A 24867-nucleotide genomic window follows, 5' to 3' on the forward strand; every position below is an offset into this window, starting at 1 on the left:
ATATTTAATTTAATTTATTCATGATACCATCATTATGATCTTATTTTTTTTGCTTTCCCATCTTCTATTCTACATGCGTTAGTATTTATGTGCTAATAGTTAAAGGTTGAAGTTGTGGCTGACATTTATATTTTTTTCTCTATTCTTTCTGTCTTGCATCTATTAAATGCTTTCCCTTTACTTTCTTAAAGTATCATTCAAGGTATTTTTCATGTTAAAAATGTGTTAACTATTGTTAGTCATATCAATTATTGAGATACTATTTAATAATAGACTTAGCTACAATATTCAACTGAACATTAAAAATATAAAATTTATATATCATAATAACAATTCTAGAAATTAAACCATAACGACAAATATTTTTTCTTTCTTTTTCTACTGCAACAATAAGTTTGGGCATGGTTTATAAGCATATAAATAAAAGGGTAGTTTAGCATAGATGGTTAAACTAGAGTAGGGGATAAGTAAATCCTTAATAAGTAAATGCAACTTTATGAGGCAATTTGAGTAATTAATGATGGTTTTATTAACATAAAGTAAAAGCGACGTTGTCAACTATAATGGTTTTTTTTTTTTTTTAACCAAAAGTTAAGTGATTCGAATAGATGAAACTACTCAAGGTGGTAATTATTGCAACAGACAAACAATGAAGAAATTATATAATAATGATTTTGAAAAATCTCATTTCACATTAAAAAAAAACAATAATGTCAACCAAAAAAATTTGCAAAACTAAAATAAACCATAATCAAAACTAGCTATAATACTTAATACATTTAATAACCAAATTTACATCACTTTGACAATTAATATTGCTAGGCGCTGGCGCCTTCTCAACGGCTATCTGAAAGTGAGAGAGCCAAGCAAGCGATGTCGACGACAAGATTTCTCTTCACTAACGGCGTCCTTTCGCCGGCTTCCGATACTCTTTCAATCTCCACCTTCCTTCAAACTCACCCAGGTATTATTCTCTCTCTTTCTCTCTCCTCAAACATATAACCAAAAACCCTAAAAAATTCTCAACATTTTTCGCAGGTGCATACACCACAACTCGAACACACAACAATGGCGAACTTCTCCTCTTCTATGACCGCCACCTCAAGCGCCTCTCCACTTCCCTCCAAATTCTGCTCATTTCAAACCCACATCTGGTATTCGGCCCCCAATTTTCTACTTTCTGTGGCTTCCCGTCGTCCGTCAACTGGAACGCTTATGTTCATCGCCGTGTTAATGATGTGATGAAGATCGCGCTGCCGGTAGCGGATAAGGAGAGGAGTTCTGGGGAGGAGTTGGCGATTTCGGCGTTAATTGGGGGGAATTTTGATGAGTTGAGTGGAGTGAAGGGGATAATTGAGGAGGGAATGATTGATAGGGTTTTGGATGTGTATTTGCATATTGGAATGTATGTGCCACCGGTGTTTGGTGTTGAGGGAAATGGCGCGCGGTTGGCTGTGGTTCGATGTAGGAGAGATTTTGCTGAGGCTAAGTACTCTGATTGGGCAAGGTTTGGATGTTTTTAAGTGTTTTTTATTTGTTTATATGATTTGTTTGTTTTTAAGTGTTTTTGAAGATTATGTTTTGATTGATGTTTGGACTTTGGTGTATCCGACTATATGAGTAATCATGTAAAGGTAACAGACTACTGTGTGAACTGTGAGCTTGTCAATTAACATTTGATCTCGGTTTAGAGAAGACAAAGAAGTGGTACTAGTGTGTTGAATTGATATAATGCTTACGCTTAGCAGCTGAATTAGTTACTTCTGATGCGATAAGGTGGAATAAGTCGTGAATTAGCAAGGATATAATCAAAACATTTGTATACTAAGCTTTTGTCAGGAATGTAGACATAGAAAGAGTGTATGTATTTAGGTGAATGAGTATATATGAAGAAGGTAATATATTAGTTGAATCTAAACTTATATGTTCTGGGCTGTGAAAGAATGTTTCCATGCTTATTTTCCTTGCTTTGACCCATAAATAGTCTGCGCCTTGTCTTTGGATATTGTTTCACCACATACCTTTACCTGAACTGGTTTAAGAACTAAATCACGTGGGAAGTGAGTGGGAGGCGAGGAGAAAGAGTGATGGAGTAGCGTATTTCGTTTCTGTGTGAATATTGCAAATTTTTTACTGTACTGAACCCTTTCATAATTCTTGCTGGTTGTAATTCCGGTTTTGTATTCTGTACTTTTATGACTTTGACCCTGGAGGTCTTTCTGAGTTGTAATTTGGGAAACTACTTTCTAGGTAGGCTAAGGAAGCCATTGGAAATGTTGAGACCTCCTTCAGTTACTGAGCTTTTGATGTCAGACAATGGTGACAGAATACTTGAAGGGACAATAACAAATTTCTTTGTAGTTCGTTTCAAGGTGAGAAGCTGGTTGATTATTCATGTATAGGCATTTAACGGGAAAATTTATTTTTGCACCCGCTTGCGTCCCTCGTATGCAGGATGATATTCCAGTTTTTTCTTCCTATTAGCAATATCAATTTAATTTACAATGTCAAATGTTAGACACCTCGAATGTGTAAGCATGCTTTGGATATCATAGTCTAATTAAGTTACTGAATCCTGAATCCACCATATAGATTAATATAATACTGCAAGGGGTACAGGCAGATTAGCATTTGTCTGCCAAGCATTAGTGGCAGGTAGTGAGTCAATTATTATTTATATGATACTTCCTCCGTGTTTTATTAAGTGAGTTACTTCTCCCATAAAACTCTCACATAAAAGGGAGAAGTGACTCAATAATAAAATGGAGGAAGATATGAGAAGAATACTAGTCTTCTAGTGTATGTATTAACATGATGTTAACGTATAAGATGCTGTTATGTTTCAATGATTTTGAATAAATCAGAAGTTAGTTACTTTTTAAAGATGCTGCTGTCCTGTTTCGTTATGGAGTACTTCATTTCCCTTTATATGGCACAACAATTTTACTCTATAGTATTCGTCCTAAGAAAGATTAGATGTTTGTTTTGAATCTAGGGTTTGGAAACCTGAGAGTAGAGTTAATTTAGCTAACCCTCTTGAACTGCAATTTGAAAAAGACAAATTGGTATATGTCAGTGATATACTTTGGGCTAATTTGAAAAAATTAAATAGCGATTTGTGTTCTTGTACTTAATCCTGCACCACATAGCTGGTAACACTGTTTAGGAGAGTTGCAAATTAGTTGCAACTTATAGTGTAGAATTTTTACTTTTTATGCTTTGACTTTTCTCTATATTTTGAAAGTAAAGTATTTTGGTGCCATATGATTTTCAGCAAAAAAAAAAAAAAGGATATAATTGTGTGAAGAATGCACAATTACACATACAATATACAACCAATAAGGTGCTCAGATTCAGTGAATTAAGTAGATATTTCAGCTAAAGAGCAGAGCTAGAACATGAAACAGGGCCGAAAAAGGGAACTGGTATTGATAAAATAAGAGTAGTTCTGTCAATTACAACTCCAAACCATTAGAGAGGATCAGGTCTTTCCCAAAGGATAGATACAATGAATAGTTGTATGAGTGTATTCCATTATAAGTCCCTTTGCTGCTTAATCTACTCACTGACTAAGTATATTCCTTTTGCCTCCTTTCTTTAGACGTCATATGTTCAATTATGTTATTCGTGTCCCGCACTACCTTTCTCTCTATTCTTCCTTCTAGTTATATGTAAGTAGATTTGGTGGCGTTGAACAATTTCGTGCATTACACCCCACTTAAAATGCCAACTCATAGTTAAGGTAGAACTGAGGGAATGAGCAATAGAGGAGAAATCTTTGTGTGTGGCTTCAAAACCTTGAGACCCTTCCATTGTAGAAGCACTTTTATGGTAGCTACATTCCCAAAGGAATCAATATGGACCTCAATATTGCTTGAGGTTCCACATCCATGACCAAATCAGCAAATCTGAGGAGACACTGCCCTATTTTCAATGGTTTTGTTGAGTTGGAAGATGTAAAAACTTGGGTGAAGTTTGGTAGTGGGAGGGAGATCTAGTTTTGAGGCTACTGAACCCACTTTCTATATGATTTCAGAGAGACAAAAGAACATGGCAGTCAATCTCTCTCATTGAGCCTTATTTTCAGCGACTGTCTCTTATATGGCTGATGTTTACCCAATCCCCTACCGCATAAGCGAGTGCCCCTCCTTTTTGCATCTTCCTGCAGTTTTATGTGCTGCTATGCTTTAAGCAACTAGGCCCTGAGATAATCTAAGATAACATCCCTTTCTAAGAGTTGTTTTAAGGAAGAGATAGGGGTGCTGCGTCTTTGGAATCTGATAAGTGTTGCAGGATCTTACCATAGTGAGCCTTGATGATACAGGCAATGGAATTTCGGTAGGAGGTGCTGTACCAAAATTCTGCCAGCTTAGCCAGCTGGCCCTATGTCTTCGGTGTGCCATTGACGAAACATCTAAGACGTACAAGGTGTTGAGACTCTTATTGACTACCTCCGTTTTGCGATCTAATTGAGGGTGATTAGAGGTGCTCTTTTAAGAAAGGTGCCTTGGATTCAGCGAATTATGAACACCTTGATCCTAGTTGAGACCTATGTTACTCAGACACGGATTGAGTGTCTACTCGGATACGAGTGTCCAAGTGTCCGACTCGGCTATTTTGTAGAAAAAAGTCAAGTGTTTAGTTTAAAATGAAGTATCCAAGTAAAGTGTCGTGTCGGACACTACACGACACGACACCCCGTTGTTAAGGTAAATGAAGGTGTTGGAGTAACACTGTTTGAGACTACAGTGGAGGGGTAGCCATGTATCCAGGTAACTTCCTTAGTGAAAAGTTGAGACACCGAATGAGAGCTGAAACGAGTGTTTCAAACCCAAGAAATAGGCTCATTTGGTGAATATTCCACCTCTAGTAAAATGGTGTCGACACCATGGGATTTGAAAGGCCATCTGTAATGGACTGATATCTTAAAACAAATCAAAGAAGAAGATTAAGAAGGAAAACTGATCTTTGATTGATGATTTGGAATTTGACAGTGAAACAAAGATAATAACAAGCTTTCGAGAGGCTTGTTTCTCTCCCAAAAACAAATGAAACCCTTAACAATATTTTTCCATACCCTTTCATTCTCCCTACTCTATTTATAGCATTTCCTCCCTCACTCCCTTTCGATCTTATACCTCAAGTTACTACTAATACTAACTAATGCATTACCCAGTTTACCCCTCTACCTTAGGTTAGTTCATCACACCCTCCACAAAGTCTCTTCTCAAATCACGGAGAGAGTGGGTAAAGGCTGCAGTAGATCAACAGGTTTAAGTGAAGAAGTCTTGTGCTGCTGACAGGCTGGCCATGCAAAAGCATATTGGCTGACCATTTTTCACATATCTGTCAGTACCACTCCCTAGCTAGTCTTTGGTCTGTTCTATTGTCTCTTGAGTGTCATCCAATGGATGAATGATGATATTCATGTAGGAGTTTATTAGTGATAGAGGAAGTTTTGAGTAGGATTTATAGGAATAACCTCCCTTTCTACAACAAGGTGGCGTGCTCAACACTCAACAGTGTACTTCCTTGAGCTAAGAATCAGTGAGTTAGGTAGAAGATTTAAGCTAAAGAGGAGCTAGAACATGAACAAGGGTAAAAGAGGCAAGTTTTATTGCAAATCAGATTGAATTACCCATTACAACTTCAAACCATTGAGAGGTTGTCCCTAACAGAGTCCTAGTTTGTCAAGTCAACATACAGTTTTCTAAAACTGATTTTAAGCTAAATCAGTTACTCATGAGTATAATAATATTGATGTATTAACTAGTATCTACCAGACAATGTAATTAGTTAATTGATTAGAGTTTATCATTTCCAATATATTGATTACATAGATGTAAATGATGGTGGGTGAATATTAGAGGAAAGAAAGACAGAAAAGATAGAATTATATTCTGCTTGGGGTATGCTTTCAGTTTTATTGAACACGAAGGTGAGGTGCTTAATAATATAGTGGTCTTGGAAAGGGGGGGGGGGGGGGAAGGTAAGTAGTGTCTTTTATACAATAATGTGCGTGATGTCCATTCCATGAATTGGCTTAGGGAGACTGTTAAATGATAGTGTTGATTAAATGAGATTATTCTATATGGTAGTTTTTTTTTTTGAAAAAGCTTCTAAGATAGATTTTCCCTCTCGAAATACAGGTATGTCTTACAAATTTCAGGTTTATCAACTCATCCTCTGACTTTCAGCTGTAAAGCCGAAAATTGTTGGATCTAATGCGAGTCTGCATGGCTGGGTGTTTTATTTGTGTTGTGTGAGAGAAAGAGAGAGACAGAGAATGTGATATGATTCCACGAACTGAATCTAGCCGTAGCTTCCCTAGATCTTCACTCAATGCAGTTTCACTAAGGGTTCTAACTCTCTCTTAGGGCTTCACTCACCTGAAGTTCAAATTAGGAAGGGTTTTAGAAGAATTAATTTAGCTTCATTCACTAAACAATTCACCTAAGCTTAATCCAAATTTCACTTGTTTAATTCAAGGTTCTTGTGTTTAGCTCCCTAAAAACAATAATAACTCTGGAAAAATCTGTCCAAAATCAATGATAAACTGACGTTTAACTTTAATCAAAATTTTCTGTATGTTATCAATGAAGCATTAGTTACCTATATATACTAAAAGAAACCTAATTAAACTAATACTAGGAAAGATAAAAGTCAACAAAATAAATCTTAATCCTACACGCCTAAGATAACGCCTAAAACAAGATAATTGAAACTAAGACTCCTAACAAGCCTAAAACAAGTAAAATCTCTCTCCAAATAGGAGCGTAAAACCTTGTAAGCAAAATGACTTCTACTAACACCAGACTCTTAACTCAACCATAATTCTAATAAATTAGGAATCCCAATCCAACTAGGACTTTGAGTACTAATCTAACTAGAATTAGGATTACCACTTATATTTCTAACAGAGTTAGGAGTTCTAATTCTAATACAACTAGGATTACATGAGTCTTATTCCTACTAAAACTAGGAAAACTAGCAATAATCCTAATTGATCTAGGAGTACTTTACAACATTCATTTCTAAGAGAGACTAAGCATTTCGATTACACATCAAGAGAAGGGGGGTTGGATTGGGGAGGAACAGAGATGAATGACTTGGATTCTGATAAGCTGATCACTATGAGGTGGTATTCTAGGAGTGATTTATACTGCTGATCTATGCCCTGCCATATGTACTCAATTCTCTGTCATTTTCTTTGTATTCTTGTATTTGGTAATTTTTTCTATCATTTTAATTGGCATTCTTGTTGCTGTTTTTGTTTTTTTTGCTTTTCTTAATTAAACATGGGTTTCTTTTTTCAACTTCCGTCCTAGGAACAGGAAAAAGTTGAAGCTAAGGAGACTAGCTTAATCAATGATGGAGGCTTGCTGTCATACGAAGTACAGACAGCTCCGGTAAACGACGGTGTTCTTCCAGGGGTTATCCGACAGTTAGTAATTGAGTAAGATATTTCATCTTATGATCTAGAATCTAGATCTTTACATTTACTGAGATGCCTACACAATTCACAATGCCTTGTTCTTATTACATTTATTAATATTATTAATATTATGTTTATAAACAAGTTGAGTGATATACTTATTGTGATTGAACATTAATTAATTGACCATGAATCTAATTTTGATTGCTTGCTTGGTACATATAGTTTATGTTGGTTGGCTTGGCAGTAGGGGATTATTTCCTAAAAGAAAAGAGAAACGGCTGACTTGGAGTCTTTACAGTCAAGTCACATCATGACCTAGTCATACATTTATCTTTAAAAGAAAATATTTTTAGCCAAAGGCCTAAATTATAATGTCCTGAGATTTTTCAGGAGATTTTCTATTCTAAGGGTTCGATCCACATACAAAACTAGGTTTGTTCCCTCATCTCTTATATCAGCATAAAGATATGTTCTTTAAGTTCATTTCAAGGAAAAAAATCATTTAGCAGTAAATGAATATTCTGAATAGTGCTTATATTGCTCTATTCGGTCTGTATTATGAAAAAATGATAATGATTTTAACTATTCCTATCGCTAGTTTGCCTTTCTCCGTCCCAAAATGGGGAACATGGTAAGAGGGAAAAAGTAATGCTTATATCAGTTATCTAGAAACGTTTGTTACAATCCTTAGGTATCTCTACGTGCATGCTTCTAGGTTCTTGCAATGTTTAATATCAAATATTTTGTTGAAATATATCCTTATCTGTTTTGAAGCATAGATACTGTATGCTTTTACAGTCAAGGACTCATTGGGGACTTCTCTGTAGTCGAACTTTGGTGTAAGGCTTGCTGACAGTTTTCTTTTTTATGTTATTTGTAAACAGAATATGCTTGAGGGAGGGCATTGCAATTCGAGAAGTATCACCATCTTGGTCAGAGCGTGATTATTGGGAAGAAGCATTTGTTACAAGTAAATGTTATACCTGGTTCAATTTTATGTTAATTTCCTCCATACTACTTAGAGAGCAATGCATATCTGTTTCATAAATATGCTGTTGTTGTGTCATTGATTACCTTTTTCAGAACTTTGTTCTTTTGGATCTTTCTAGCTGTTAGATTAGTGAATACCTTAGTTTAAAAAGCGCGCCCGCCTAAGGTGCTCAGAAAAACGCATCTGACAAATCAGGCGAAGCGACCTACAGAAGGTGCTTCAAGGCGTGCGCCTAAGACCTCCAGAGAGGTGCTAGGCGCAATGCGTTGGACGCTTTATGTAGAAACGCAAGAGAAATAGGGGAAATCTGAGAAAAGACGTAAAGTTGACCAATATTTCACGAATTAAGTCTTTATGCAACTTTAATACTCTCATTCGACACAAACCCCTCTAGTAATTTCATGTTTTTGCTATAATTTGGGTCCTAAACTAGAAACCCTAATTTCAGAAAACCCTGATTTGCGATTCATCAAAATTGGGAATCACCTACCACATGTATTATGACAGAGGTTGCCGAAATGTCTATGTAGATGGATGACGCCGGCATTCCCATCTCCAGTGGCCGTCGCCGTGTTATTTATCGTTAGATCTGCCTAGTACACTTGCTTCTCTCTTTATTTGATATTCTGTTTTCTTTAACCTCTCTCTGTTTGTCTCCTTCCCTCGGGGCTACGAGCAGGTGAGGAAAAAAAATCATGCGTTAATACTTTTTACTTGCCCTCTGCCGAGCTTTTTATCTCTCCTACAGTTTTTCAATTCTTTTTCCTGATATTCAGTTGTATTTTGCAAATCCTTATGTCTTGATACTTATACTTGATTTTGGGGCTCTTTTATTTGAAACTTTATATAACATAAAAATATTTTATTAAAAAATGTAAGGGTGCACCTCTCCTACGGGATGCGCACGCCTACGCCTTGCGCCTCCCTTCGCCTTGCGTTTTGCGCCTCAGTGCGCCTTGCACCTCTTAAAACTAAGGTAAATACTACCTTGATTTCTTTTTTATCCACACAGTCTGACTTTCTCGCTTGCCATCACAGAGCTTTGACCATTAATATCTTTAAGTATCAATAAGAAAAAAAATCATAATATAATGATGTTATGAAAATATATATTAAGAAAAACCTAACAAGATCTCACAAGACTGTTTTTCCTTATATATAAATCACCAATGGTGGTCAAAAGTAGAGTATGCAAATGTTGCTAAAGTACAAAATGTGTGAACTAAAAAGAAACAGAGGGAGCGTAAAGTTTTACGAATCTTTTTCTTTGATGGTTTTTACTAGCGTGGATTTAGTAACATTTTGGATGGCAAGTAGTTGCCCATTAGAGAGTATTTTTATCCTATTAGGTTGACTCAACAATGGAATGAGGTTATTATAGTGAACCTCTAAGGTTAAAGGCCAATTTTGAGGATGGCTATAAGACCAATATTATTTGTATGGGTAGGAGTGTTGGGCTTTTAGGAAGGATCATATTAGGGAAGTTAGGGTAGCAGAAATGCTTATATTGAGATGGATGTGTGACAGTACATCAAGGGCTAGAATTCAGAATGAAGATACAAGAAGCTTGGAGTCATGGATTTTGAGGATAAGGTATGGGAGAACTAATTAGGTTGGTTTTGGCATGTGAGACATTGATAGCAGCATCGTTAAGATTGTGGAGATTTTAAAAGAAGTTGATAGAGGCCAAATATGACTTGAATGGAGGGTGTGAAGAATGATATGAAGAAATACGGTTTTCTAGAGCATTTAACACTTGATAAAGGAGAATGCTGGCAGAGGATGTTTGTGGACGACAACTGGAGATGATTTATTGGTTCAAGCCTTTGACCCTGTCCTATTGGGATTAGGCTTTGACATTGTTGCTGTATGTTCTTTAAAGAATAACCAAATCGGACCTTATTACTCTTTAACTCTCCGTTTACCTTGCTGTACCCACTTTTAGAAACTGTTACTATTCCTAATATGGATATAGATACTTGGGCATAGTCTGTGAAATATAATTAGAGAATTGTGAAAGAGCTTTTGATTTTGATATCTCGTATAAGTCAAGAAACTGTTCCAATTCCTAATATGGATATATATACTTGGGCATAGTCTGAAATATAATTAGAAAAATGTGAAAGAGCTTGTATACTTGATTTTGATATCTCGTATGAGTCCAAAGCTTCTAAAGAATATGAACAGCATGCACAAGTTCATATATTTTCTGATGAGGAAAGGATCAAATAATTGGAAGGAAACCAGAAAGAAACATATGACCTATAGAGTACACTGGTCAATAAGCCAAATGATAATAAACCAAAATTCAGAACTCGGTTGTTTTGGTCTAATCTAGAGAAATATGTCGTCAGATCTTTATATGATTACTAAAGCATGCAGAAATTGTCTGGACATAGAATTATAGAACTCTCTAATCCTTTTCCATGCTCCTTTCAACTCCTTGCGATCTGTTTTACTGTAGATAGTTTGAGACTCCTGCAACATGTAGAAACAATTCAAGCTCCTTATTCTTGGAATTCCATGGGATCAAAATCATGGGAAGAAGTATCTTGGTTGGAGAAGCATTTTGAGGTATGAATTTCTTTTCCTTTTGCTGAATAAATAATACGTCTTATTGCTAGTATAAAGCTTTCTCAGCTTCTCTTTTGTTTCACCATCAATCAAACTAAAACAGGGGAGTCCAGGGATGATTACATCATTAATCCAGGTACATCCATTTTTCACCTGTGTATAACAATGCTGAAATATTGTTTGAAGTGTTACGCTGTTAAGCCAACTTAAAATCTCTTATCACCAAACAATGTTGCAACTCATGTTTGGCTCTAGTCCTCAGTTGAAGGAATTTTTTTTCTGCACGCAAGTGGGTGATGCCAATTTGTTAGCTAATGTTTCACGCACTAGTCTGCTTTCTTATTATTTGTGCCAGTAAATTAAGTGAATTGAGGTCGTTCACCAAAACTTGGGCAAGTAAAAATATGGCGGGGTAGGTGAAAGTAGGACAGATACTTTTGATGAATAAAAATTTGGTGGGCAAGTATTTGGGTTCTTATATTTGATGAACAAGTATGAGTTGGACATGACTTAGGTCATGAGTCATGGCTCACGAGTGAAGTAAACAAAAAACTAGTATTATATATGATGACCAAAATATTGTGAGTAACCAAAGGTAGGTTCCCCCTTAAAGGCACTCTTAGAATGCGAGTGTATGTGTTCTGCACTTCTTCTGGAAGAAGGTATGCTCACTGACTGGCTCATCTTAGAGGAAGCATCTGTACTCTCCTAAAACTGACTGGCTCACCTTAGGCTATGAACCAGACATATTAGCACTCCTAAGATGAGAGATGCTGGGTGTACGTGTGGCGTTGACAGGCCATAGTCGAACCTAACAAAGATAATACTAACTTTGGTGTCTCTAATTAAATAGAAAGGGCAAGCAAGGTTTGAATCTACAGCGACTCAGCAAGACAAGATGAAACACTTATAAGCTAAAGTTAAATAAGGTGAGCTAGATTTTTTGGGTTTTTGCAATAGTAGATTAACTAATAGGCAACTAAATTAGACAACATACAAGGGTTCATGACAATATTAAGGGTTAGGATATGAGATTCACCACTCAATTCGATCATGAAGGTCAACAAGCAAATAAGAGGGGATTAAATGGCAATGGATTAGAGTCAATCCCTAATTACTCTTTCAAGCTAAAAACGGTTACTGAAGTTGATAATTATGTCCTATTTTCATGCACTGAACTCCAACATAAGAACATGAACAACATGATGACTAAGTAAACTTCATAACTAAAACCTGTATGTTCATGCAAGTTTAGTTAAATGATCAAATAGGCTAAATTCATCAATTTCATCTTTCTATCCTTCATTGAAGTAACTAACAATTATGTTTTTATGGAGGCCAGCTACAAAAACTAACAAGAAAACCTCTATTGTTCATTTAAACCCATTATCCAAGATGAACCCCTAAATAAAGCTAAACTTCATGACAGTTATGAAAGTAAAACCCCATACCCTAGAAAAGAGACTACTCATTATTCATAAGGCTCATAACCATGGAAAAAAAACACGGTCGCATTCGGGTGAGCAGTTTTGTTGTCGTGGGAACGACTTGTAATGGAGAATAGAACGTTTCGCTAACATCGCAGTGTGATTCTTTTTTTTTATCAATTCACACAAGGCTTTAACCTTGGTTTTCCTTTGTCTTACTTTTTATACCATATTATGTTCAAAATTGTTATAAATACAATATTAGGGGACTTTTGAGGCTATTGGAACTTGTATCTTACCTATAAATGACAACCACTGCCAAAAATCAAAGAGCAACTAAAAAATTAAAAGGTAAGAAAATGAGGTATTTTCCTCGTGAGTCTGGAAATAATAAGAAAAAGGGAAGAATAAATAAAAAGGAAAGAAGAAAGAAGAGAGAGAAAGAGCATCTTTGCTATCTAACGTGATAAGAGAAGAGAAAGAGACAACCTCTCTATCTAAACAAAGGGAAGAAAAACGAAGGCATAGAGAAAGAAGAAGAATTAAACCGATAAGAGAGAAAGAGAGACGACGATAACTACTCATCTGAAAACAACTGCCATTGTCCACCATAGGCTATGGTGCCACAAGCAGTCTGAGACATTTCGCCGGCATTTGGTGCCATAAAAGGCGAAGAAGTGGACGTTAGTTACCTCCTAGGCTCCTACACGCATATTAGGGTTTCTTAAATATAGGGTTTTCATTTAAGGCTTCAATTTGGAGTGATCAATGAAATTATTTAGGGGTTTGTATCTAATTAGAGTGCCAAAAAAGATTTAATCCCGGAAGTTTAGGTCAAATTTATGCTTTTTTCTCATATTTTCCTCCCTTGCATTTCTTAAGGAAATTGGCCAATAAGTCGTTCTATAATGCCTTGAACCTGTTACATAACTGCAGAACGACCGAGTTTGGTGTGAATTTCAATGCTAGCGTGACTAGGAGAATTGTGTGAAATAAGTAAATTGACCCAGTTGAGGCATTAGAACGTTTTGATTTTGAATTCTTCTCTCCAGTGCAAGTATTCTATGTGATTAGGAGTGATAGGTACTTATTCCCGGCCCCTAAAGGCGTCATGGAGTGGTAATTACGAGTTTGCAACTAAAATCTCAATTCTGACACATAGCTAAAAACATATTTGCTAATGATTTGAATCTATACAACTAAAGTCACCATCAGTCAATTTCTTTTTCCAAAATGCATGTGTAAAGGACAACAGGAATGATGTAAATAAACCCCAAACAATGAGTTCAACAAAGCTATTCAAGTGAGGTATGGCCACATAACCACAAAACACAACCAACACCGCAATAAAAACACACTCACATACCTTCGATTACCCCTAGACTCTAATCCCCCTCATAGATCAAACATTCGCCAATAAGAACAAACAATCTGGGCAGAGGGCCTGGTTGAGGAGGGTGGTAGGGTTGATTTAGGTGAGGGTCAAAGTGGTTATGTAAAATGTGTCAATCATACACACGCGTTTGATAAAACCTATTAGCTCTTCATTTCTTCTTGATGACTCGAACCATTTCATGTTAGTTCATAGCTATGGAAGCTAAGTAGTCTTGAATGGATTGGAGGTCAAAAGAAGAATGGTAACTACTTTCCAGGGAGAGAAGTGAAAGAAATGTGCGGAGCACGTGGAAGGGGAGGAGGGGCTACTTTGGGGCTAGCCTGGAAAAACCTAAGGGTTTCCGAGGTTATCCATTCTGGTCAAAAGGGAGATAGCAATAATGTGATCCGCGCATCCTCCAAGTGAATTGGGCCCATCTCCTAGTGAATTTTATCCACAACAACGGGAGTCTTTAAGTCAAAATGCATTCACACATCAACAAAATGATCCAACTCGAGTGCATAGGCAATGATCGTGATCATGACACCTAACTGTTTATCCCCTTTCATAGCTAGACCCCTCTCGGATCTTAAGACAATAACCAAAAACCCAAAATTAATCTTGCGCACATTAGACCAACAGCCGCTCCAAGACTCAGCAAGAAAGTACAAGAATCTAAGGTCCTCTAACTTAAGCTTTGCTAGGCCTTTTTGGGCAAATAAAGTATAGCCTATCCTATCCTGCTGTGGAAGTTCCTAAGAATGGAGCTAATAATGTAGGAGGTGTGAGAGCTTCGGAGGGTGATAGGTTGATATTGGCTGATGTCCATCCACCATAAGCTTTCGTTATAGGTGGGGTGGGGATGGTGTTGGCCATAAAATTAGGTAGAAGGATCCCAACCAAAAATCTTGTTAGGTTCAGAGAGTTAGCGAGAGCGCTTTGTTGAAGAGCCAAAAAGTGAACTACTATTTGAATTCACCCTCACAAATTTTCTTTTTTTTTTCGAGGGTCGAAAGAAATTCTAGAGTTAGACGCCTCCTAATATGAAATTCTATTTAAGGAGGGAACCAAAACAAGGGCCCCTAATAGAGGGAAAAGGCCTAGAATCCAAAACAAGTCACAAATAAGACCCTAACAACAAGTGAGAAATGTTCGGAAAATAGAGGATAAAATCGAAAGAGTGAAATATGCTCAGAATAGGATAAAAAATAGGAGTCTAGAGTAAGTTGGAAACTCATTTATTAGGTATCCTCCAAATCTTAAGATGGGGCTACTACACTTGCTCATGTATGAGGCATGCATATGCGCACCAGCATCGAGGCATGCATAGGCGCACCTGCATCGAGGCATGCATAGACGCACCAGCATCGAGGAATGCATAGACGCACCAGCCTTAAAATTTTTTCTCTTAAATAGCTTTGTCGTTTTTCGTGATATGTCCCTGCCTTTCTAAGCCTAGGCTCTTAGGAATTTTGATTCGTCACAAACTTTCAAAACACTGGCTGATAGAGATTAGTGATTATAATTTTTTTAATTCAAGTACGTTACTGATTAGTGTTTCTACTTCAATTGAATGTGCTCTGTCTCTCTCACCCTCTTCTAATAATACTTCTGCAGAGAGAAATCATGAAGAGAACTGGACATGAAGGGTATAAACTTACCCCAGTAAACAGGTTATAGACTCTGTCTCCTATAGAATGGCAGCCTGTAAGGATTCTTTTTGGGTAAATTGCATTTTTTTGAGGGTAATATACCTATAGTTGGCAAAATTTTGGTGTTGTGACCCACACTGACTGAAGTTACAGAAATGATTCCGTACTCATTTGACTAAAAATAGTTGGCTTAATTTAGCGAGCTTGTTCCAGTTATAAAGTTGATATGTGAATAGTAGCATATTACAAGGACACTTTTGTGTAATTTTAGCAATTCCCAAATAATAAGGGGTGTTTTGGATGAATATGAGATTGCCAATGTGATATGCTTTATTCACATATTACTGTGATAAATGAGTTGTTTCTTATATTTAGCCAACATTTAGTGTTTTAAGTTTTTGTACAGCTATATCAAATCAAATCAAATCAAAAGTTGCAAAAGCATAGGTTGTTTGTAGCACCCATTCTGTCTTCTATCATTTTCCTGGGTGTGATTTAATGTATTTTTTTTTGAGATGTCTGGTAATCAGATTACTCAATTGGGACTCCAACACGTAGCTGAAGGCTTTTAAGCCTTAAACTCGTTTGCTAAACGCCGCCCTGAAATATCCTACTAACGCCCTGTATAAATACATATAATATGTATTTGTGTATTATAATACTTTCACTCTCTCACTCTCTCTCACTCTCACTCTCACTCTCACTCTCACTCACTCACTCACTCACATCACCACTCTCCCACTCTCTTCACCCTCCCTTAAGAATTTTTAATCAAGATTTCCGGCGACGAAAACTCCTGCGACAAGGATTCCGGCGAGGAGAAGTCTGGCTTTGCGGCGGCAGTGACTTAGGCGGCACACCACCACCCCTTTCTTCTCTCCTGTTTTTTCTAAATTTTTCTTGATTTTTTTTAAAAAAGGCGTCCACCATGGATGCCCCACCACTGGTGGAGGCGCCCATGGCAGGCGCTTCACCGCCATGGATTCCTCTTTTTTTTTTGAATTCTTTTAAAAAAAAGGCGTCCACCATGGACGCCTCACCACCGATGGAGGCGCCCATGGCAGGCGCCTCACCATGTGGTGGAGTGCCTGCCATGGGTGCCTCCACCAGTGGTGGGGACGCCCCCTTTTTTTTTTTAAAAAAAAAAAAAACTGTAAATTGAAAAAAAAACAGAGAGAGGGGGTGATAGTGGGGGTATGCGGTGGTGGTGGTGCAGTGGTGTTCCGGCGGTGGGGGTGCAGCGGTGGTTGTGTGGTGGCACTGGTGTCTTGTGGTGAGTGGAAGAAGATGGGAGAGAAAGTGGAGGAAGAAGGTAAAAAATCTGGAAAAATTAGGGAGTGAGTCAAGGGGAGGAGAGAGAAAGAAATACAAGTATATAAATACGGTATAAAAATACCATATTTAGGACGTTACTAGGAAATTTTAGGGCGTTGTTTAGCAAAGGATATATTTGAATGTGTGACTGTGTGACTGTGTCTAACATCTAAAAAATTTAGCAAAGGATATACTTCCTCCGTTTTTTTTAGATGTTACACTTTCTACTTTAGGAAATTTTAAATTAGATGTTACACTTTTATTTTGGGTAATAAGTTATCTCTATCTCTCTCCTATCACAGGTTCACATGGGGCCCTTTTGTTTTTCATTCTCTCTATCTCTCTCCTCTCCAAAAATTACCTAGGAGTGCGTGATTTGAAAAGTGTAACATTTAATAAAAACGGAGGAAGTATAAAAATACCATGGTAAGTCACTTGTGATACTTGGGTTTAGATGTTAGACACAGTCAAATATGTCCTCATTTTTGGTGATGGGACAAATTTTCCATTTGAACATGTGGGATTTTGTGGGTTAGAGCCTTGTATAAAATTTGCTATTTACCTAACCGAAAAAAAAATTAATATTTGGAATGTTCTCACCCATATGCAAAAATGACAGACAGAGAAAGTGTTTGTTTGGGAGAAAATGGAAACATTATCTTGAAAGAAAAAATTTCATGTTTGGTTTTTATAGGATTTCTGTTTATATGGTTAGTAGAGGGTCAAAAATTAGTCCGTTCGATAATAATAAATATAAATGTATGCCGCAATTTCCTGCATAAGAACTGCCCTGGGAAAGGTATCAACAGTTTGAAATAGGTGCTAATACCTCGTTGGCTGAGAACAAAATAATTATCCAGGTGGTGAGGCAGTGACATATTGAGGCGATGATTAATAGTTGGTCCAACAACATTAGCCACAACGGGACTGAGACAAAATCCTACGGGAGGCAGCTTTGGGAATTTTTTGCAATGGGCGATAGCTTGATGGATCAATGTTGTGTAGTAAGGTAGATTTCCCATGGGTCCTGAAGTGTTTCTTGGAGAAAAAGCAATGACAGTGTTTGGGGGCATAAGCATTAGCTGACACAGTGCCGTAACTGCTGTAAGATGGAGGATGCAAGCTTTATCGAGGATGCAAAGCATTTGTAGTTGCCTCGTAAGTTTGTCCTCAAATCTCACGGCTCACCGGTATTCCGTCTCCCTTCTCATATTTGGCATTCGACACTTCTAAAACAGTGAAGGACATAGTGAATCATCCAAGGCACTCCATCAAAGGTTTTGTTTTGGGCGATGAGTTTTGAGAATAGCATTGGAGATAAGGATTCCGGATTAAGGGGATATATTGTTATCTAGTAATCAATCGCTATTTTATTTAGGGAAATTTCCACTGGTACCATCCAACTATCGACTTTTCTCAATGGTAGGCATTATTCTTTTACCTTCCCAATGGTACCACTATGTTTATGACTGCTTAATTAAATTGATTTTTTTATTAAAAATAAGTTAAAATTATTAATGGATATAAAGTAGAAATACAATCCTACTCATTATCTTAACTTTTCCTCCTATAATTCAACATCTCAAGAATTCATCACATTCTAATTAACAGAGGAAGGTCCATTAATAACAAATTAGATTGACACAATCAATTCACAAAATCAATTAAAATCATTTCAACCAAAAAAAGTTAGCAACATATCGTGATAACATAATATTTCATATTTACAAAGTTCAAACAATATGGTTTATTAACATCTATAATTGTTAAAGAACTATACTAAAGTCGCTGAAAAGAAAATTATTAAATCATCTACCAAATTTTATAGTGACGGTATTGAACAGTTAAAAATCATTCACCTTTAATTTAAAAAGATAATAATATCTACAAAAGAACCTCAATAATTTATCACTATCAAAATAAAAATGTCCATTTGTACATAACTACATAAGATTGTCGAAGCACGCATCGCGTGCATATGCAACTAGTAACAATATAAGTAAAGAGCATGGTGAAGAGGGCTAGGATTCAAGGTTTAAGAGATTGGGGGACTTTAGATTAAAAGTTAGATTTTATTTTTAAACGGATCTGTGGATTTGGGTCCAGGGATTAGATCCAGACCCGAATATGTTATTTTCATTAGGATAAAAAAACAAATTCAACCCGAATATATTCATAGTTTAAAGATTAAGATTCTAAAATAAGGATTTCGATTCACGGATCAGGGTTGAGTTCAAAATCTATTAACATCCCTTTTAAACATGTAAAATGAACTTGTTTAACTTTGTGATAGTTGACATACTTAACTTTCAAATCTATAGATAATTGACATACTTTACTTTTAAATCTATATCAATTTATAGGGCATTTTTGCATAAGGAAATTGAAAATGGGTTTAGAAATTAACAAATGATACATGTAAGAAAGCTTAATATAAAATTTGGCGCGTGGAAAAGACCCTATTAAATGTGGTAGATATACCCATGGACGAAGATCTTCCAAAATCTACTATATGAAAATTATGAGAACACAAGAATCATTTTACAATTTAGCATGGAGATTGAAAGTAGAGGGATCATTATATAATTTTGTACAGTTAATATTAAGAGAACGTATTGTGTCAGACTCGTCCGACCATAATTTTTGGTCGGACGACTTTCAAGTGGTTCCAATTTCTTTTCAGTTAGTCTTAATTTTTTTCAGGTAGTCTTCATTTTTTTTCAGGTAGTCTTCATTTTTTTTCAGGTAGTCTTCATTTTGTTTCAGTTAGTCTTTTTTTTTTCAGTAAGTCTTCTTTTTTTTCAGTTGGTTTTTGTGCTTCAGGTAGACTTACTTGGGTTTCAGTTGGTCTTTATTCTTTTTCAGGTAGTCTTCATTTTTTCTTCAGGTTGTCTTCATTTTGTTTCAGTTAGTCCAACTGAAACAAAACAAAGTCCAACTGAAAGAAAACAAAGTCCAACTGAAAGAAAACAAAGTCCAACTGAAACAAAACAAAGTCCAACTGAAAGAAAACAAAGTCCATTATTTTCAGGTGGTTCCAATTTTTTTAGTTAGTCTTAATTTTTTCAGGTAGTCTTAATTTTTTTTCAGGTAGTCTTAATTTTTTTTCAGGTAGTCTTAATTTTCTTTCAGTTGGTCCATTTTTTGTTTCAGTTGGTCCATTATTTGTTTCAGTTGGTATATATATTACCAAAAAAAGTCCAACTGAAAGAAAACAAAGTCCAACTGAAAGAAAACAAAGTCCAACTAAGAGAAAACAAAGTCCAACTGAAACAAAACAAAGTCCAACTGAAAAACAAAACACTAACCTCTGCTTTCTCTCACTTTCTCCTTCTTCTTCATTCCTCTTAGCTGATTTAAGACTTGAAGCGTCAATATAATATTTGCAAGACAAAAGTTGAGCATATGGAAGTAGAGATAAAAGATGTATCTGATCATCTTGGTTTGAAGAATAATCCCAAGGTGAAGTCCACTGATAAAAAATCAGAAGTTTCTATATTACAAAATGAGATTGGTCTTGGTCATGTGTTGGAGTTTAAAGATCAATTTGACATTTCGAGTTGGGTTCTTCCGGACACTCGTGAAATTCATAATAATAAGCACAACGATGGACCAATGTTCATATCAATTGATCAAAATAAATTCCACAAATACAGAGAAAAAAAAGCTTGTAGAAGTTGAAGAAGGAGAAAAAAAGAAGAAGAAAGAAACGACAAATTTGGATTATAAAAGGAGATTATGAAATTATTGCAGCTCAAGAATCAAAACTGGGTGGATTATATGAAAATCCAGAGAAGAAGAAGAAGAAAGAGGAGAGAGAATGTGACCTAAAAAGTGAAGGAGAGAGAAGATGTATTGGGCTCAGCCCGTCTGACAGTAAACAATACGTCAGACGGTCTGACCCAATACTTTCACTAATATTAAAATAGATGAATTTAGAAAATCATTATTACACTACAACAATATAATCATATTCCTAATTAAGGATTATTATAATAATTCATCTCACCCTCCATTCAATGAAAATGATAATTTGAAATTTTTAATAGAATGTAGCTATTATACTATTAATTGTTTTAAATAATTTACTGAAACACAAAACTTTAATCTTAACATAATTCATATAATATTACTTTTTAAACCTCCTTGTTATAATATGACTCAACCCACGACTTGAAAATAAATTATTCTTCACACGTTATAATTCATCTAAAAATGTATATTTAATAGGATGTAATCATTCCCCAATGACATGAAAATTATAAATTTTCTCATTATGTAGTAAATATTGTATTTAATTTGTAGTCTATCCATTTTTGGGTTGTTCAATCAAAATTAAACTCCAACTTTTCATTCTCAACTACAGATACGTATTTCTATCTCTATGTAACTCTAATTTAAAAATATACGTATTTCTATCTCTAATGACATAGCATACTTGTATGTTATTTATTTTGAACATGAATATGATAAATATTTTAAAAGACAGTCCTTTAAAAAATGTCATAACAACAAAAGTTTCCTTCATTAATTTTGTTGCAATATTAATTTGACTTGGTTCAATGAAGGGTAAGATGTTGAGAGACATATTTTCTTTAATCCCATAAAATGTTCTTATTCATCTAAATAAATATATTGTCACAAGTTGTAAAACTATGTTGTAAATGAATTTTACTTTGAGATTCTGTAATGGTATAATAATTATAATATTCTAAATTATGTAGCAATAATCAATTTATATAGTATAACTATTTTGGTTTATTCAGAACCAAATCTCTTATTTTTCTTTATTCAGAACTCTTATATGCATTTATATCTATTTAACTCTATTTGTAAAAACAATTGATGAGATGACATGCTTAGGTTGCACTCTTTATGGTCTTGAAATCTTAATTAGCAATCTATGCTCCCGATTAGTTTATATATATTTCGAGTGCATTAAGAGATATTTAAGATTTTGAGTGTAGAAAGCGCAACCTAAGCATGTGATTTCATCATTAATTTTTATAAACAAAGTTATAAAATAGAAATAAATGCATATAAAGCTTTTCAAATAAAGAAAAATAAGACTTGTTTTTCAATAAACAAACTAAAAACACATGCAATAGTTGGAGATGTTGGGGAGGTTGAGTATGCGGTGAACCCAGTTGTGTGCGACGAAAGAAGTGGAGGTGAGGGTGGATGGCTATGGCAATGGGTACGCATGTAGTGATGAAGAAGGAGAGAGAGGGGGGTTGGGGGAGGGTGGAACATGATGGTGGGTGGCTGTGGCAATGGGGTGGTGGTGGCAGGAGGTGAATGGTGGTGGAGTGAGGTGGCTGGTAATGGTGGTGGTGGTTTAGGGAAAAAGAAAGAAAATGTTAGAGATGTAATTTCAATTATTTTGGGACGATTTTAAGTAGTTTTTGGGGCGACGAATAGAAGTTCAATTGAGGAAGATTACACCAAAAAAAAAAATAACAAAAATTTGTCTAGAATGAATAGACATAAATAATACAATTTTTTTTTTTTGAAAGAAAAGGGATTCCATTAATATTTCGCCAAACGGCACTTACAAGTCATTTCTGAAAAACACAAAATTCTAATAGAAATACATATCACCCTAGAAATGTAAACATCGCAGATTTGACTTAATTTTGCCTTAATAAAAATCTTCATCTGAAGCAATGCAATCTGTGAGTTCGCTCTGGTTCGGCATACGATCTGCAAATGCGGAAATTTGGGATGAACGTACTCCAATAGTCTTCCATAATTTTACAGAAGTTGTGAAACCCTAATTCTTCATGTTGAGTCTCGAACTTCAACCAATGAGAATAATTTCTCATACCTAAAAAACAAAGAACCATACTCACAACTCCCATAGTGGAGAAGGAGATTTCCAAAACAGAAACTAAAAACCCCATAAAAGGGTTTGAGAAAATCTCATAAAGAGATACTAATTTATTGAACCAAACAAGAAAATGAACTAAAAACTGAAAATAAAAGGAAAAAAGGGGCTTACCATGGATGAAAACATCCATGGCAGCCCCCTAATTGATGAAGAATGGGTAAAAGAGGCTAGGGTTTTAGAGAGAGAAAAGGAAAAGGGAGGCTAGGTTTTCAGTTTAGTTGAAGGAATTTTTTAATAATACAATTCATCAAGGGTGGAAGTTCAATTTTTTAATTGGCATTATGCCTTAGATCGAAACCACACCGAAGTAATTTGGTTTTTTTGTGTTTTTAGTCCGTTAGGATCCAGTCGAAACCAAAGAAAATCGATATTTTGAATTCTAGTTTGAATCCGAATCGAAAAACAAATTTTTTTGGCGCTGTTGTCTGCCCATGATTTTAGAAAAAAACATTTGGCTCATATTTGAGCTACACATTAGGTTTAGTAATTAGTAAAGGAAAAAGTATATAATCTTCTAAAATATTTATTTCAATGGGCTTTCAGATTATTGGGCTTAGACTATGTATACACTCGTATAAATTTGGATTTTGTTTGCTTTTTTTTTTTTTTTTTTGGATCCAGATTCTCTGAATTCAATCTAAACCAAAATATCAAACCAATTATAAAGAAACCGATCTGAATTTCTTACTCATTTTGAATTGGATTGGATTCTTGTTTTTGTCAAATAACTTTCACCCTCACAATTGATGCATATATTGTTTGCTGAAAATTAGAGGAAAAAGCGTAAGAGGGAAAATAAATCAAGAAAAAAGGTAAGGAATTCGTAAAAGCCGGGTTTGGTGCGATTGATACTAATAATTGATGATATTCTTTGGGCTACTTATTTGAAAAAAGTAGTATTTCCTCGCATGTGTTTGATTTTGGCTGCACTTACCATATTTGCTCTTAAAGGAGTCCCCTAGTTGATTTTAAGTTGGTGAAGAATTTTTTTTATCGATTATTGTTCTCATTGAAAAATTCATGGTATTGAATTTATTCGGATGAAGACATATGATGGTAAGATTAGGATTTTGATGAAGGCTCATGGCTCCTAACGTAAAAAGAAAAATTTTGCTGGGCACTCTTGATCTTGAGGGGTACACGTTTTTGGCTTAAGATAGAGTACATAAAGTTTGACATCAACTTTACAAGAGTTTTCAACTATGGCTCCTTCATATACAATCTCATTTTGACATCAACACCCTTTTAAATTGGGTTCAGTATACTCCATAAATACGCTTTAGGTTTTACACAATAAGGTCATATTCTTTTGGACTGAAATGAAATTAACTGAAATGACATAAACTGAAGTAAAATTGTGAGAGGAAAGCAGTTGAACTGAACTCAAACTGTGCCGAGAAAAAAAAAAAAGAAGTCCCAATTAGCCATTGAATTTCTGCAAAGATGGAGACTATTGGATAGTGGCCCAAATTTTATTATCCCAAAATCATTTCTACCCCCTCCATAACGAATTACTAGCAACATTAGGTATTATTTGTGAGGTAAAATATCCAATTATTGCAAGCAGGGAGTACTAAACATTAACGGCAAAGTCAAATATCAAGACTTGCTTTGTATAATTGGCACTCTGCACTAGGGGTGTTCATAAATATTTGTTATTTGATTGATCTGATGTGTGATCCGGTCGATTCGTTTGGTAAACATAGTATTCAATATGATTTTTTAGTTTTCGGATATTTTGATCAGATATCCGAAAAGTATTGAATCGGCTCGAAATTTTTCAATTTCGGATATCCGAATATATCTGGAACATGGGTTTTTCGGATTTCCGTATGTAAAATATCCGTTTTAAGATCGGATATCAAAAATAGCGATGGTCCTATGCAATCTGAGACATATTTTACAAACTTTTCCTTTGAAAAAAAAAATCATTTTTTTAGTTAATAGATAACCTATTCGAAATTTCAGATATCCAATTTTTTCGGATCAGGTTTGGATCGCATTTTCCGATACAAGATTTTCATATTAATCCGGTTATCTCATTGATGCATTAGATACGTAAAAAGCTTCTCAACATTTCTCACAACATATTTTTGCCGACTTCGTTTAGTCATTTAGCCAACTTCTATTATTACGAAGTTGTGGCTTTTTAAAAAAAAATTTAATTAGAATTATATAATTATAACGACCTTTCTTACAACAATAC

At 35.4% G+C, this 24867-nt stretch overlaps 1 protein-coding gene across 5 annotated transcripts; it reads left to right on the forward strand.

Moving 5' to 3' along the window:
* Nucleotides 1-440: 440 nt before the first annotated feature.
* Nucleotides 441-15836, forward strand: LOC104884285 (uncharacterized). Of its 5 annotated transcripts, none has more exons than XM_010668909.4 (8): nucleotides 444-964; nucleotides 1039-1507; nucleotides 2255-2372; nucleotides 7335-7456; nucleotides 8323-8408; nucleotides 10894-11003; nucleotides 11107-11139; nucleotides 15423-15836. In XM_010668909.4, exons 1-8 carry the CDS (start codon nucleotides 874-876, stop codon nucleotides 15483-15485), a joined length of 1092 nt encoding a protein of 363 aa, XP_010667211.1. In that variant the 5' UTR covers nucleotides 444-873; the 3' UTR covers nucleotides 15486-15836. The 5 variants fall into 5 exon arrangements, 3 of the variants coding, with proteins under 3 accessions (XP_019103104.1, XP_010667211.1, XP_010667210.1); XM_010668908.4 differs by having other exon boundaries at nucleotides 445-964; nucleotides 7329-7456; XR_008968072.1 differs by lacking the exon at nucleotides 15423-15836 and having other exon boundaries at nucleotides 441-964; nucleotides 7329-7456; nucleotides 8878-11003.
* The last annotated feature ends 9031 nt before the right edge of the window (nucleotides 15837-24867 follow it).

The sequence above is a fragment of the Beta vulgaris genome, chromosome 2 (assembly GCF_026745355.1).
Source record: "Beta vulgaris subsp. vulgaris cultivar EL10 chromosome 2, EL10.2, whole genome shotgun sequence".
NCBI classification, from domain to species: Eukaryota; Viridiplantae; Streptophyta; class Magnoliopsida; order Caryophyllales; family Amaranthaceae; genus Beta; species Beta vulgaris.